The 16366-nt window shown below is 41.0% G+C and overlaps 1 protein-coding gene across 7 annotated transcripts in view; it reads left to right on the top strand.

Annotated features, from left to right (window-relative positions):
• Positions 1-16366, top strand: part of RAPH1 (Ras association (RalGDS/AF-6) and pleckstrin homology domains 1) — a 360831-nt gene that overhangs the window by 288513 nt on the left and 55952 nt on the right. For all 7 annotated transcript variants that reach the window (XM_029606311.1, XM_029606310.1, XM_029606309.1 and 4 more), the window contains 2 exons: positions 4618-4739; positions 11367-11432. In XM_029606311.1, coding sequence (XP_029462171.1) covers positions 4618-4739; positions 11367-11432 — 188 coding nt within the window. The remainder of the gene's footprint in view (positions 1-4617; positions 4740-11366; positions 11433-16366) is intronic.

Raw genomic sequence — 16366 nt, 5'->3', positions numbered from 1 at the left:
GTTGGATATATAGAGAGAGAATATGGTTTGGTAGATTTTGCAGCAGTCAAAGGAATGTGGCACAAGAAAAGCAAGTTCTGGGTTTAAAAAAAAGTTTGGACAAGTTCTTGGAGAAGTCCCTAAACTGCTGTTAAACAGATAGACTTGGGAAAAGCCATTACTTATCCCTGGGCGTTAGCAGCATAGGATCTATGTACTGTTTGAGATCCTGCTGGGTACTTGTGACCTGGTCTGGCCACTGTTGGAAACAGTCTTGATGAACGCTTAGTCTGACCCAATGTGGCAATTCTTATGTTCTTATTTAAGGTCACTAGAAAAATTCAGCATTTTCAGGTGATCATTAATGCAAGTCCTGTGACTGATGCATGTATTTTGTATGCTCTTTGGGGGCAGGAACAACCTTATCTAGTTTACCTGCATGGCTTAGCCTTTGTATTTCCATTTGATGGATTTATGTGTAGCCAGTACAGTGCTGTGCATATTGTCAGTGCCTTATAAAATATAATCCAGAACATTAGTTTTTACTACATTATGGGGTGGCAATCCCTTTCCTGAAAAACATTAATGGTGATGTATAGGTACGGCCCCTTGACATAATTGTCAGTGGTATATCCGAGCCTAAAACCTGTGTTGATGTTAAATTAATGCCCTGTACAATATGCGTTAAGGTGCTATTTTCTGTGATGGTTTTGTAGAAGCTTATGTAGTGACCCAGTATGCAGTCTGCAATATGCAGTCTGTTTTTTTTTTTTCCCTTTGCTCTCCAGTTTTCTAGCTGCGTGAAATTAACTCCAGTGTGAGATCAGCACACTCCAGAGTAGTCTGAAATCCATTGCTTAAGAAGCTATCAGTAGGAGTCTGTTGTACTCCCAGGTAAAGCATGGACGGTTGTGGTGGTAGCTTAGTAGTGAACAGTCTGAAAATCTGTTGGAGCTGCGTGTCTGAAGCCGTGACCTGCTGTGCAGCAGTGATCAATGCATACCCCTATCATATGCAAGCCCCAGTTCACTGCTAACAGATGGCATCTTGTTGCTTTCTCTGTACATAATGAATTTAATTAGTGAAGACAATGAGGCGTCACCTGTCGCCTCGTTTTTCATTATAGTAAGAGCTTGTGGACCTGGATTTTCATTAAGTGATAGGTGCCTTATGCCTTCTTAGAAAAATAGTATAGTTTTTATGTGGAGTGAAATGTAAATTGGGCCATCCTTTCACATGGAAATGAGTAAGGTCAGGTTATCCTTAATTGATGAGATTGGTGCTTTGCTGAGTGTCAGACAGAATCCAGGTGCCATGAGAAAGTTCAATTATTGCTCGAGTCCATAAGGCAGACCTTTGATTCTGTGGTTGCAGTGGTATAGAGAGTTTGTACAGCCAACATACCAAGAAGAGGAGAGGATGTTTGCTCTATATGCACATTGCTGCTGTCCATATTTTTCCAGATTTGGGGTGAAGGTGGGATAGTGTGGTATTCATTAGAGCAACAAAAGATCCACAAGTGAGAAAGAATGGAATGTAAATTCTCCTCCTTTGCCATTGAATCTTGTACATATCCTTATTATTCATATTTCCCTTTTGGAAGTTTACATGCAGTCACTAGGGGTGTGTTTCTGAGCTGTCACATAGGTGACTGCATGTGTGGGTCGGAAATATCAGTAGATCCATGAAAAAAAAAAGCCAAAAATGGGAATAGAAACGACAAACACTATTTATACACCAAACATCCCAAAGAAAATGTTTAAATATTTAAATCTATTTATAAACTTCAAGAAATTCCCTATAGCAGTGTTTCCCAACTGTTGTGCAGCTGCACACTAGTGCAGTAGCACAGCTGCTGGCTTTCCTCTGCAGAAGCAACTGCAGGGGGCCCTGTAGTGGTGCCAGACCTGCTGGCCCTGTGCAGTTAGGACTGCAGAGGAAGAAGAAACAGCACCAGATAAGGACAGGGGGGAGAATGGATAGCTGAATTTTCCATGGGGTGCAGGGGGGAGAAAGAAGGGGAGGTGGAGGGAGAGGGAAAGGGATGGTGATGGTAATGAGGAAGGGAGGAAGGTGATGATGCCAGGGCAAAAGGAAGAGAAAGTGATTATGATGCTGGAGGGGGGGTGGGGGTGGAGTGTGAGAGAGAAGCTGATAATTATTCTGGGGATGGGGAGAGGAAAGGTGGTGATGCCAGGGGGTGGAGGAGAGGAATGGGGGGGGGGAAGAAGTTAATGATGATGCTAGGGTGTGAAGGAGAGGGAAGGTGGTGATGATTTCAGGGGGTGGAGGAAAGGAGGTTGGGAAGACAGATGGAGTCAGAAGGGATAAACATGATGCCAAGGGGGGTGGAGGGAGAGGGATGGGGAAAAAAGGGGAGAGAAAATGATGTTGCTGTGGGGTGGGGAGAGAGAGAATGTGATAATGATACTAGCAGGGTGGGGGTAGAGGGAAGAGAAGAGCCAGTGATGATGGTGAAAGGTGATGGTGTGCCACAGTGAAGTGAATGCTGCAACACAAAAAAGGTTGGAAATCATTGCCCTTTAGAAAGGTGAAAGAATCATAAAACTCTCTCACAAATTATATTGGGATTATCAATTTGTAATCATAGGTCCATTATTGTCACTTTAAAAGTCCACGCAAAATAACTTCTTAGAAGACTTTTTTTTTTAAATTTCCATTTGCACATAAAATGTGTAAAGTAATTAGTCTGCATACTATAAATATCTTATATCACTCATAAAGAATACTTAGCTTCCAGAAAGCTCGTGTTCACATTTGTACCCATGACACTGTCCATGTTTCGAAACGTGATCTGATTCAGAGGGAAGTCCACCACCTCTTTATTCTGGAATATGAGCTAAGGACACACACGTCCGTCTTTATTTATAAATAGAGATAAAGCTATATATAGCTGCTTAACCTTTTTCTTTCAGCAGGGGAAGCAAATTTTAGTAACTGTCCAAATGTCAAAATCCTTCTCCCTCAGTAGCGCCTCCTCTTGACAGTGACTATCAGGAAAGGACTCACCATGAAGCAGATCACATTTCGAAACGTGGACCATGTCAGGGTAAAGATGATCCATCTAGTCTTCCCAGCAAGCTTCCCATGGTCGTATCTGCCGCGCCGTGCTGGTCACCCCCATGTATCAGTCAGTTTTGCTTGTGGTGCAGCTGTAGGATCAACCCTGTGTTTTGTTTCCTTAATGTCTGAGCATCAGTACCCCAGACTGTACAAAAAAAAGTCATGGTTCGTGTCTGTTGTCCCTGAATCCAAATTTCTCTTTCCTTTCATATCCCCCGCCCCCTTCGAGGCAGAGAGCAATGTTGCAGTTGCATTTAAAGCATCAAAGCATTACGGTTAGGGGTAGTAATCTCCATGCCTTCTGCTAAGGGTAATAACCGCAGTACCAGCAAGTTACCCTCCTGCACACACATCTCATTCCTGTCCTCTAGCCTTTAGAGATCCACAGCGTTTATCCCTTGCTCCTTTGAATTCTTTGACTGTTTTCTTCTTCACCGTCTTCTCCAGAAGGGCATTCCAGGCCTCCACTGCACTCTCCGTGAAGAAATAGAATGTGAGCATAAGCTTTCTGGGAGCTAAGAATTCTGTAAGCAATATGAGATATTTATGATATAGAGACTTTAATTGGATTCTGAGTTTTATGTGCAAAAAAAAAAAGACTAAAGTTATTTCACATGGCCTATTAAAGTAACAATAATGGACCTATGATTATTATCGATAATCTTTACACAACGCTGTTGGAGAGAGATTTCTATATATGATGGGCCTTTCACCTTTCTATAGGGAATCTTTTGAGGTTAATGAATAGATTAAAAAAAATGTAAAATGTCCTTTGGAATTAGTTTGGTCTGTAGATTTTGAAATACTAGTAACATTAAAGCATGTTGTGGCTTCTTCTGGATGAAAACTAGCATATAAATACAAACTGTGTCCCTCAACTAGGCCTACTTTCTGCAAACCATAATCAATGCGGCTAATTTTCACAAGGATTTATGTGCTTAAAACTGGGTTTTACACGTGTTAAATGCACTTTTGAAAATTGCTATGTTACAAGCTACTTTTACTTGCGTAAATTCTTTTGAAAATTCCTTTTCTATGTTCATATTTATACTGTTCTATATATTGTCTTGTACTGGTGCTATATTGGAGTCGGGGGAGGGCAGGTGGTACCCAGATTAGTTGCTCCTCCACCAATTTAATGAGGCTATTCTAGAACTAGAAGTGTGGTAACAGATAAAGAACGTACAGCAGCTACTGCAGTATTTTTGTGAGTTTGCACTCTGTTTCCCTGCCATTCCTGCATACACTGTTCAACCAGTGCTCGAAGCTGCTTGGAGAGGCAGGTGAGATGGGCAAACACTCACAGTGCCAGGCTGGAGGGGGCGCCAATGCACCAAGCTGCAAATCATGTACTCAGACCGGTCCAAGAAGGACCCCAGTTTGATCCCTGAGCTGGGATTTCTACTCCCTGGGTTGGCTGAGAACTGAGATGCTACCTTGTACTTTTCTACCAATTCTGCTTAAAAGTGTTTCTACAGTGTAACTTTTTATATTTTTTTTTTTTTACTTCTATAGAGGTTGACTGGTTTAAATGCCTATCCCTTGTTTCAACAGACAGGATATTTGAAGATCATGAAAATTTAGTCGAAAACCTTTTAAACTGGACACGAGACAGCCAGAACAAGCTTATATTTGTGGAACGCATAGAAAAATACGCACTTTTCAAAAATCCTCAGGTAACCCCACAAATTATTTCTTCTCTTTATTTGTACTATGCAAATTCTCCTCAGAATCAGCCAAACCAGCTCTTCAGAAAAAAAGCAAAAAATATTCATAGACAAAATGTTTGAAGTCACACAACAGCAAATAAAGCATCTTAGCCATGAATGCAAGCAGGGTCTTCAGTGAATATTATGAGCTGCATCCATCCTTATAAAGTGGAAAAAACACGCCTTCATCATTTATGAAGATGCTGATCTAACGTTAAAAACATCCTGTTAGATGCCACTGGTTATGATGATAGTTTTCTGCAGTAGGAGTTATTTATTGAAGTAAGCTTGGTCCACTCTCGTTGCACCCGCTGATCCATCCTGAAGACTTGCATTCACAAGGGCATTCCATAAGCCTCCATAACTTTTTCTTATCTTCTCTATGATGGGCCATGATAACTCTTCCTGAAACTTCCCCAAGTTCATTGCTTTGTGTCTCCCTTTCTATGAGCTTACATTGTAAGTTCTTTGAGGCAAGGAATCTTCTTACTTATAGTGTTTGACATGTTAATAGTTTATTTCATCCCCTTATTGACCTGTGTTTAATGGGCACTGTGCTATATGTAATAAAAAAACAAAAAAAAAAGTAAAATTCTTTTCGGCACATTACTGCATATACTTTTCAGTTTTCAGGGTCCATAAATGCTTAAATGTATAAATCCTCAAATCCATTTTAATTCTGTTGGAGAGACGTCAATGACTATTTTCCAATTCAAATTGTCAAGCTGATGCAATAATATTTATTCAGCACTCATTTTTAATGCCAAGAAATTATTTTGAACTCCCAATGCAGTAAGCTAATGATATACTAATGCATTATAAGTGTAAAAGAAAAGCACGCATAAAAGCTGTAAAATGTGCATTCGGCATAGGTCGAATGTACATTTTAACTAGAGAAGGAAGCAGAGGTGACCCTGGCAGGCTATCTGGCCTAAGTAGTGGCAAACTGCACCAGATAGCTGTATGAGTACTGACTTATGCGGCTATCTGGCAGCTGCTTCCCGGTACCAGATAGACGGATAAATCAGTATTTATCCGTGTAAGCGGTGGCTGCCACTTACCTGTATAAGTCAGTACTTACCGGGTAAGGGTCCACTGGCACCGCAACTTACCCAGATAGGACACTTACCCGGATATCAGCTCGATCCAGTAAAGTCCGCGGGAGAGCGGACGAACGCCCGCTCTCCCGGCGCGCGCACCGGCCCCTCGCCGGTGCGCGCTATCCAGTATTTAAATGAGGCGACGCGGTGCAAACGGGGAAAAGGAGGCGCTAGGGACACTAGCGCGTCCCTAGCGCCTCCTTTTGGCCTGGAGCGGCGGCTGTCAGCGGGTTTGACAGCCGACGCTCAATTTTGCCGGCGTCGGTTCTCGAGCCCGCTGACAGCCACGGGCTCGGAAACCGGACGCCGGCAAAATTGAGCGTCCGGTTTTCGGCCCGACAGCCGCGGGCCGAATTCAAAATTTTTTTTTATTTTTTTTTTTACTTTTTTTTACTTTTGGGGACCTCCGACTTAATATCGCTATGATATTAAGTCGGAGGGTGCACAGAAAAGCAGTTTTTACTGCTTTTCTGTGCACTTCCCTGGCGCCGGAAGAAATTAGCGCCGACCTTTGGGCGGCGCTAATTTCTTAGAGTAAAATGTGCGGCTTGGCTGCACATTTTACTTACTGGATCGCTAGGGAATACCTAATAGGGCCCTCAACATGCATTTGCATGTTGAGGGCGCTATTAGGTGCCGCGGGCGGGCCGCGTGTTTTCCTCCCCTTACTGAATAAGGGGTAAGGGAAAACACGCGTCCAGAGCAGGGTGACAGTGCGCTCCGACGGAGCACACTTTACTGGATCGAGCTGTAAGTCAGTTAATATCCGGGTAAGTGCCGGCGGCTGCTCACACTTATTCAGTATGGCTTTTTTTTTTAATTATTATTTTTTTTTAAAGCTTTTTAAAAACGTTTTTATTCATTCATAGTGCTGGAACCAGCTCTATCTAGGGATTACATTTCCAGTGCTACAAAAGGTGTGCTGGCCAGATGCAGTCTCTCTGCATCGCTGGGGGGGGGGGGGGGTGTAATACTCAGTGCCCTCATTTGCATGGGGTTTCCATGTGAGGGCGCGAAACAGTGCTCCCGTTTAAAAACGTGCGTTTTCTGCGTGAAAAACTCCTTGCTGCATCGGCGGTAAGTTTTTGCCTGCAGAAAATGCACATTGAAGTTTGGTTGAACGCACCTTTCTGCGTCGGCCTGGGTCTATGGTACACCTCTGTTTACTCTATTATAATATGATGTATTTCAATGATAGCATATAACCTGCATTTGTAATCAAATGTGGCTGGTCTTCAAAATACTTCAAAAGTGCATAGAAAGAACAGACAATTACCTTAAGTAATTTGATGCTCTTGTACTTCTGCTGCACCTTTAAGTGGAGTAAAGAGTAGCTTTTAGAGCCACCTTTATGGCTATTCACAAAAAAACTACAGCAAGCTATTCACATCCGAGTGAAAGCATTAATCTGGTGTGAAAAGTGCCACAACATTTTGACCAACAGCTAATTAGTAGCAATGGGCCTGCAAAGTAGATTATTCCCTTAGTGCCAGTAATCAAGATTTACCCCAGTGAAAAGTGCTAATACAAAATTCAATACTGCTTTCCCATGATAGTTGCAGACCCAAGAGTACCCAAGGGTGTTATAAGAGAGTGCTTACCCTTTATACCTTATAAATGCTCTTTTATTTATTTTCCTCCCATTGCTCTCCTGGTTGCAGTGCTTTTGGTGTATGAAGTTAATTTCTTCCTGCTTTGTTCCTCTGGCATCTCCTCTTGTTGTTTTGCCAAGGCATTGCTTTGAACCCCTTAGTTAGATTTATATACGATTGAACTGTGGAGTTTGCATTAGCATTCTAAATAATGAAAAACAGGAAGTTTTGAGAAGGGGCATAAGAGAATGTGGAGTGGTAAAAACCTATCTGTAGTTTAGCAAAAACTCTGAAGTGTATTTCAAATAAGGTGGCAAGCATAGCTGGCTTTTATGGCGTTCGACCTGTATGATCACACAGGATTCCTTGAGTGAGGGAGCGCTGTGAAGGTGTGATGTAATGGTGCCCCCTCTCCAACAACCACCTGGCGGCTGAATGATTAAAGTATCTATGGGGCCACGGCGTAGCCCATCTCACGGAGGCTCAAAGAAAAGAGGAGAGCCGGCAGGGCAGTGATGTAACCTATCTTCACTGCGATCCAAAGGAACAGGAGGCCTGGCAGCACTGCGGCGTAGCCCATTTCGCCGCAGCCTGAAGAAACTGGCTTGGGACCATAGGGTAGCCCATCTCGCCGCACACACAGGCTGTGTGTTTCTATGTGTGAGAGAAAGAGAGAGCCTGTATGCGTGTGAGTGCATGGGTGCATGAGAGTCTCTGTATGCATGTGTGTGTGGAGTACCTGAAAGCATTTGTCCATGTGTGAGAGAGGTTTGTGTGAAAGCCTCTGTGTGTGTGTGTGTGTGTGTGTGTGTGTGTGTTTGAACAAGAGCATGTATATGTGAGAAAATGGCTATGTGCATGTTAAGAGTGAGTGTGTAAGCATGTGTGTGTGAGAGAGAGAGAGGATAAACTTTGTGTAGGCCCCCTCCTCCAGTCCACGACAATCTCAGGGTGACTGGAAAACAAAAGATCCCATGGAGATATTTTTTTTATTCTTATTAGATTTAACTGTTGGGAGTTACTTGATGTGTTTGATATGTTTGTTCTGAAATATTTTATGGTTTTTTGAGAATGTTTTAAATCATTTTTAGTTTAATTATTAATGATATCCTATTGGTCAGCTATTTTGAAATATTTATTCTATTAGTATTGTTTTATTATGATTGATGTATATGTGAAAGGCTGTGCATATGCGTGCCTGTATGTGTGTGTGTGAAAGGAGCCTATGTATGTGTGTGGTCTGTGTGTGTGTGTTTACGTGTATATGAGAGAGGGAGTGTATGTGAGAGCATAGGTATGTGTATGAGAAAAGGGAGTGTCCAAGAGAATGAAAGTGTAAGTGCATGTGTGAGAGAGAAGTTAATTTGTGCAGCCCCACCTCCTCCAGACCACGGCAATCTCAGGATGACTGGAAATCAAAATATCTCAGGTATGGAGGCAGGAGATTTTAAAATTCTTTTTTAGTTTTAATTATTGAATGTTTGACATTTCTGCTGTTTTGAAATATTTTATTGGTATTTTGGGAAATTTATAACATTTTTTTAATAATTGGATGTTGGGAATATTCTTTTTATTAGTATGGTTTTGCTATCATGATTCATGATTTATATTTCTTTATTTTATTGTTTCATGTGGAATGGTAATGTTGCACTGTATACAGTTTTTGGATTGTTGCGATTTTCAGTTCAGTTTTTGTCTGCACATTTCTATGTATGGTTTATGGTGTATTTGTTTCTAACAGTTATCTAACACCTGTGGATGTATTTTGTGTAATCTGAGGTATTGAATTTCATTTGAATAAGATCCATTTTCTAAAATTATTGATACAATGCTGCCAGATGATTTTAAAAATAGTTTTCCTAGGTGGCTAGAACTGGCCAGGACTTTCTCTGTTGCATATAGGGCCCTTAGGAGTTTTTCTTGTCTCTTATAGCCAAGTTGCCAGATACAATTAATGGCAACCCAAGGTATTCATAGTCTAGGGGCATGCTCTATTTTTTGGTTATTTAGATAGAATTTGAAATTTGTGTTGGAGATTTTTTGGCTCAGTTCAGCTGGTGATATGTGATCCAGGGATACGCGATTGATAGAAAATGAAAAAATATCTTTTTTGTTGTTGTTGCTGTGTAGATGCAGTAATTCTATATCTACAGAATGTGTATTTCAATATTTCTGAGGCCAACACAGGAGTGGTGGTGGTGGGGTGGGGTGGAATGGGGAGAGTGCTGAGGTCAGGGTGAGAGGTAACACGTGCCCATTGCTGCTAATCCATGTCCATCTGAGGGGGACAGGGTGTTTGCCCTTCTTCCGTCTCCTCCCAGTATAACTTCCTTACCCTTTAACCCCAAGGAGCAAGGTTCAGTTGGGAGGAGGGTGCCATAACCACTTTTCACACAGGGCGCCATGTGCCTTAGAACTAACCCTGGTGGCTAAGCAGGATGAAAGTTGGAAGGTAAATGGGTTTCAATCAGTGCTTTATTTCTTGGGTAATTTAAGGACAGTGGACGTACATCCGAACATTTGAATGCTTTTAAAAGAGAGACTAGATGAGAAAATATGGAAGATGGTTTAATTTTATATTGAATTGGATTGGGAGAAATTAAGAAACAGATTTTCAGGTGACACTGTAAAGGAATTGGTAACATTTTGGGCCATGGATGAAATGAGAAGATCAGCTAAAGAAATTATCCACCTGTGTTCCACCACTATGGGTCTCCACTAGTGATCCTGCACAACAAAGTAACAGCTGTTTTATACCACATTCATGTGACCCAAACAACCAATAGGCAGAAAGCTCACTGCAGTTATTGATTGAATGGTATATAATGTGGACCAATCTCCTTATTCAAGACAGAATGAGGAAACGGAATGGTATACAGTGTGGTGACACGTAGGATTCTGATCACTCTTTTTGATTGGTCCAATCACCCAGTGTTCATCCAACCAGCAAATGCAGTGAGCTTTTTGCCCATTGGCAGTTTGGGTCACATCACTTTTTGTGCAGGATCACTACTGGAGAAACACAATGGCAGGACAAAAGTGGATAATTTCTTCAGGTGATTGAATGGTGCCACCTTGAGTGGTTCATTTAATATAATGAAGGGAGAAAATGCCATCTAACAGGTTTACCCTACTTTCGTTGAACAAAAATATCCTCTTGAGTATATTTCTTTGTATTTTTGATAGGGAATTTAGAACCTAAAGCTACCTAGCTAATTCTCATAGGCTTTATTTGGGTTCCCCCACTTCCTCCCAGCCTTCCTTTTATCAAGGTATGTAAGAGCTGCTTTTGGATGCCATGCTGTTTATGCTAAAGTCTGGTTTCAGATTAACAGCTTGATTTGAGCAAGGGCTCCTTAAAGCCTGGATTGCATTTCTAGACCTGCACTAACTAGGTACTAGCTATGATTGAGGCTGCAGTCTTGGGAGAAATATACTTTTTCTATCTTTTAGGGAGGTGTTAAGATTTTGTTTTAAATCCCTCTTTATTTTATCTTTGTTATTTCTTTACCAGCTGTTTAACAGACCGCTGCCCATCCCAGGAGCCTTGGTTAAAATGTGTCTACCGAAGCTCTTGATATCATCATGTATCATCTCTATAAGTAATGGAGTCTGTTGAGGATAAGGAAGCCTTGCCTTTCCCCTGATTAAAAAAAACACTTCCCGTCAACGTTCAGTTTTTGCCTGGGCTGCTGGGTGTTAGCCTCTATGCTGTGCCTAGTCTAATTTTTCTTATCAGCAACATGGCAGGCCATTAGTAATCCCTAAATCTAAACAAGATCTTTTTTGATAGAACGATTATTTAACTGAATGTACTAGGCTGGGAGATTACCTTTTTTCCTTGATATCAAACTAGTTTTAGTGAAGAATGATTGATGTCATATAGTGCTGTCTTGTTACAGAACTACCTTCTTGGAAAGAAAGAAACGTCTGAGATGGCTGACAGAAATAAGGAGGTGTTGCTAGAGGTAAGTGAGGGAGCTACATTTTGCTTTTGCGCCTATAAAAATGTTAGCCAGTGCATAACTGAGTAATAGCTTGGATGATTATAGTATCTTTTATCCAAACAACATTCCCGGGAACTATAATGGTAGTGCTTTCAGAACATGTAAGACATGGCCATATCTCTGATTTTGGACCCTTTGAGAAGCTGATTGCTTCTGAAAAAAAAAAACGGATGGAAACGGATGTCAGAGTTTAAAAAAAAAAAAAAAAAGGAGTCAAAACCTGGCTTTTTAACCAAGCTTTTAACAACAAGGATTGACTCTGCTGTATTTATTTCTTTTATTATAATTTTTTAGCGGTCACTTTGTATATTTTTTAGGATGTGGTTTCATCCATAATTTTATTTTTGTTTTAGCTTTTTGTGAGACAGATATGTTGTAGATTTTATATTTTAAATGAGTTTGTTTTAGATGTTATCTCTTTTATATGCAAATGTAGTAACCAACATTCGATTTATGATGTAAACCGACGTGATATGTATTGACATGAATGCCGGTAAACAAAAATCATTAAATAAATAAGTGAAGGAAAACAGTGTTCAACTATAAATGGGCAAACTGAGGCTCAGGGATGGTTGATTATTTGCATTGATTGACTTGTCTGTATAATCTTTATAAAGTATCAATAGTTTTGCAGTGGAAAAAGATAGGGTACAGTGCCACCTTCTATCTTGGCAGACCAGCACCAGGCATTTCAAGAATACTGCCCATGATACTACCTCCCTCTCAGAATCCTTTCTGCTACTGCTCCTCCTTCCTTCCCCAGCCGCCTTCACTTTGATGTGCTGGCATGCAGATGCAGGATTCTCCCGCAGCAGACCCTCTACTCTGCACATGGGTGGGCTGGTGGTGCAACTGAAACTTATCTGAAGAGCCTTTAGAGTATACTATGTTTCTAGGATTGACTCAGAACAAGAACTGTTTCATCAAGAATAAGTAATTTCTCTATTAATGGTTTTTATCCATAAACATAATTGGTTAGGCATGCAAATATATAGCAATTGCTTTAGTAATGGAAGGCAGATGCATTTTTACAGTTTCATTCGTAAACATGCGCAGATTTGTTAATTCACAAATTCTGCCAGTTAACTACTGAGGCTCAGTTCTCTGACCTTTGCAACATTATTAGGAGTTAGCCTGTTTTCTTACCACACTGATAAACAATCAGTGATTGAAAGACTGTGCATTGTTCTTTCTCTGTTGGCAATGCTGTCTAAGTGCTGATTAGGAACATGGGAATTTCAGTGGCAACTGGTACAGGGACTTCAGTGTCTGCTCTCTGTAGGCTGGTCACAGGAGATGAGGCAGAGATGCAGGTTGGCTATAGATCCGGGAGCAAAGATGCAGCCTTTATGTAGAAGTCAATGGAAGAGTTTATGGTCAGTGTCTGTCTTCAAACACAAACAGGAATAAAGGCAGTTTCTGCTTGGATACCAACAATGACAATGCTGGTCCCAGTCCAATGGCTGGCTGGCTTACCCCTGGAATATAAGGCAGCTTTTTGATGATGGCAGGCTCTGATGAGGGCGACAGCCTTGGTGTCTTGTTAACTTTATACTAAGGGAAGAGGCAAGAGTACATGCATATGGATGAGGGCCAAACCCAGCTTTTGACTGGAAGATTTTCCTGTTTTGTTTTTTTTGTTTTGTTTTTGGGGTTTTTTTGAGAAGTTAAGAATTCTTCTTAAAATGTATGTCTACATAGTTTTAAGAATGCTTAAACATAAGCAATATCCAATCTGGGTTGCATTTTTTATTTCAGGCAAGTCCAGAGGTAAACAATTTCAGGGCCTTATCAAATAGTTTAGAACCTTGTTTTTCTGTAATGTCTGCATTTTCAATTCTTAAAGTATAGTAGACTATTCAAAGTCCTTGTTGTTCCATCTCATTTTGGTTTCAAGAAAATAGCTCTTGGCCTAACTCTGATTTCTGCATTTTGCACTTACACTGTCTCTGAACTTGAAAGGGGCTGTGTGAGCATTACAAAGCAAACTTCAAGCTTTCAAAAAGTTCAAACTCAAAGCTTCTTTCCTAAAGAGAAAATGGATTAAACCTCTTTTTCAGAGTCCTCAAACACCTGGGCTCTGTCCCATGAGGGATCTCCAGTATCTCTGGGGAAGCTGTCCTCTTGCTCAGAAGAAGAGGTGGCCAGAGGCTTTGGTTATTCATAGAATCAGAGATAGTGCTGTTAACCAGATGGGTGACATCTCAACTGGTGCTTTATGAGCCTGAGGCAGAGCAGAAAAGCATTTTCGATTGTGGGAAGGCTCTTCAGATTCAAGATGTATTCCTAGCCACCCTACAGTAAGGAGAATTAGCCGTGCCATTGAATATATCTGGATAAATTCTAAGTTATCCAGGTAAGGTAGGACTGCCCTTTGCCACAAAACAATTTTTCCAGATAACTTAGCTGGGTAATGCTAAACATCAGTGTTTGCCAGATAACTTAGCCTCAGCGTTTTACAAGGGTAAGTTTTACTCCTCTAAATACTTACCCGGTTAAGTCGGAAGCAGTGAACGTGGTGGGAGTTTTAAATCTGTGGTTTGTCTGGTTAAGTCCCAAACATAGACACTTTCAGCATGGTTTTCAAAATATTTATCTAACCCCGTTACAGCTATCAAAGTGTGCAGCTGTTCCAATAGAGTGAGTAGTATCTATAAAGGCTAGCATGGAACTGACACTAAAAATGATTTATGAGCTTTGTGGAGCCATATCACATGTTATGGTATGTGTTATCCTGAGGGAGCACAGAGAGCAGAAGGTGAGTTTGCGGATGGCTTAAGAGGATTGGTAAGTATTGCTTTGCTGGGTAATTTTGTGACTTAAACTTTGAGGGAGAGGAGAGATTGTGGAATAAATTAATCTTTAGTGTATGTGCTTCATTTAAAAAACAGACAGCCAGGTAGTTTTTTGGTGTGTGCTTGATTTAAAAAAAAAGAAAGTTAAGTAATTTCTTAGTGTGTGTGCTTGATGTAAAAAGAGAAAGCTAGGTAATTTCTTAGTGTGTGTGTGCTTGATTTAAAAAAAAAAGAAAGAAAGCTAGGTAACATTTTGTGTGTTTGATTTAAAAAAAAAAAAAAAGCAGAAAGCTAGGTAGTTTCTTTTGAGTTGAAATTGATTTAAAAATGAGGAAGGGTACCCTGCTTTGGAAAGGCAAGAGAGATGTGATATTGATTTGAATAGATGTTAATAAAGTTGTTGAAAAGGATCAGTAACAGAGAGAGTCACTCAGGAAAATTAACTGAAGTGTATATCTTCAAAGGGGTTTGTTAGAAATAATCTGCCTTTGAGGCACAAGATATATAGCAACCATTAGACCTGAGGGAGCACAGGAAGCAGATTTTGCTGATGGCTTAAGAGGATTGGTAAGTATTGCTTTGCTGGATAATTTTGTATCTTAAACTTCAGGGGAGAGGAAAGATTTGGGGGGAAATTAATGTTGTGTGTGCTTGATTTAAAAAAACAAAACAGAAAGCCAAGTCATTTCTTAGAGGATGACTTTCAAACAATTTCACATGGCTCCATTTAGGTAGGTATATGAGTCCGCACAGATTTACTATAGTATTTTTAGAACCTACGCAGATGCATCTGTGCAGCTTCTAAAATATGCATATTTATGACCTCAAAAATACATGTTCGTGCATACCTAGAAACTTGTATGTGTGTTAGTTTTAACGCATATGAACTTCCTATTTTGCCAAGATGCCACCCCCTGGCAAGGCAGCCAGGTTTCACCACCAGAAATGTATCAAGGCTAGCGTCCTTGATTAGGAGGAATCAACATGTGATCTTCCCAATCTGGGGGAGGTTCAAAGAAACAACAAAAATCTTCGCCAGGCCGGGCTGCTTTTAATCATGGAGCTTCCTGCCCCTTTGGAGTAAGTACACTGTGGGAACTAGAAAGGTGAGCGGGAGGCAGGGGGGATGGGGTGGATTTGAGAGGGCTTTTAGAGGTGGGATAAAGGGGAAGCTTTGGGGGGCTTTTGGGTGGCTGATTAGGTGAGGGTAGGAATTAGCTATGGGTTTGGGAAGGCTTATGGAACTGGGCAAGTTTGTAGGGACAGGGGTAGGGGGCTTAGAGGTGTATTTGGTGGTGGAAGGTTGTGAGATGGGCAAGTTGGGGCCATTATGAGCTTGAGGGAGGGCAATAGGCATATATGGATGCAGAAACTGATTCATATAACATTATTGGCATGACCAGTGTACATATGTTGCTAAAGTATTGTATTGAAAAAGTTAAATAAAAGGTAGTTAAAATAGGGACAAATTTAGAAAAAGATCATAAGTAAAATAAAGGGAAAGCACATCCTCAGGGGCATGTTTCAGTATCCCAGTTTCAGGAGGGAGAAAATTAGACCAGTATTTATTAACACACAGCTTTGTGGTGTACATTATCTGTAATCACTGATTCTTCCTTTGAAATCAGTGCTGTTGGGCCCATAATGAATTAGAATGGGGTTGTCCAAAAGAGTGGACTGGTCTGTTCTCTCTCTCAAAACTGGGTACTTTGACTGTTCTGGGATTACCCCTGCTCTGGTGTGTTTTCTGGCCAATTGGCAGGGCACCACATATAGCTGCATGAAGGGAAAGCAAAGAGCCGTGAAACCATTGATAAATAGGAACATACCATTCTGGAGGTCATAGAACCTGCAACATTGAACTAAGAGCTTTGTATTCCTGTTTCCTTGTATAGATTGAGGACCTCAAGATGACCAAGGAGCTGTACCAAAAGGAAAGGGGAGTGGCTGGACCAGATGCATGCCTGGCAGGAGAAGGCCAGAGAAGTTCATTAAATGCCCATCAAGGAGATGTCAACCTGGTCTATTTCCTGCTTCCATCATAGGCCACACTATTGCACTGCCACACTACAAAACCTGCTTAGAGATTCAAGAAACCCT

Source organism: Rhinatrema bivittatum, chromosome 6 (assembly GCF_901001135.1).
Source record: "Rhinatrema bivittatum chromosome 6, aRhiBiv1.1, whole genome shotgun sequence".
NCBI classification, from domain to species: Eukaryota; Metazoa; Chordata; class Amphibia; order Gymnophiona; family Rhinatrematidae; genus Rhinatrema; species Rhinatrema bivittatum.
This window is presented reverse-complemented; position numbering and strand designations above follow the sequence as displayed.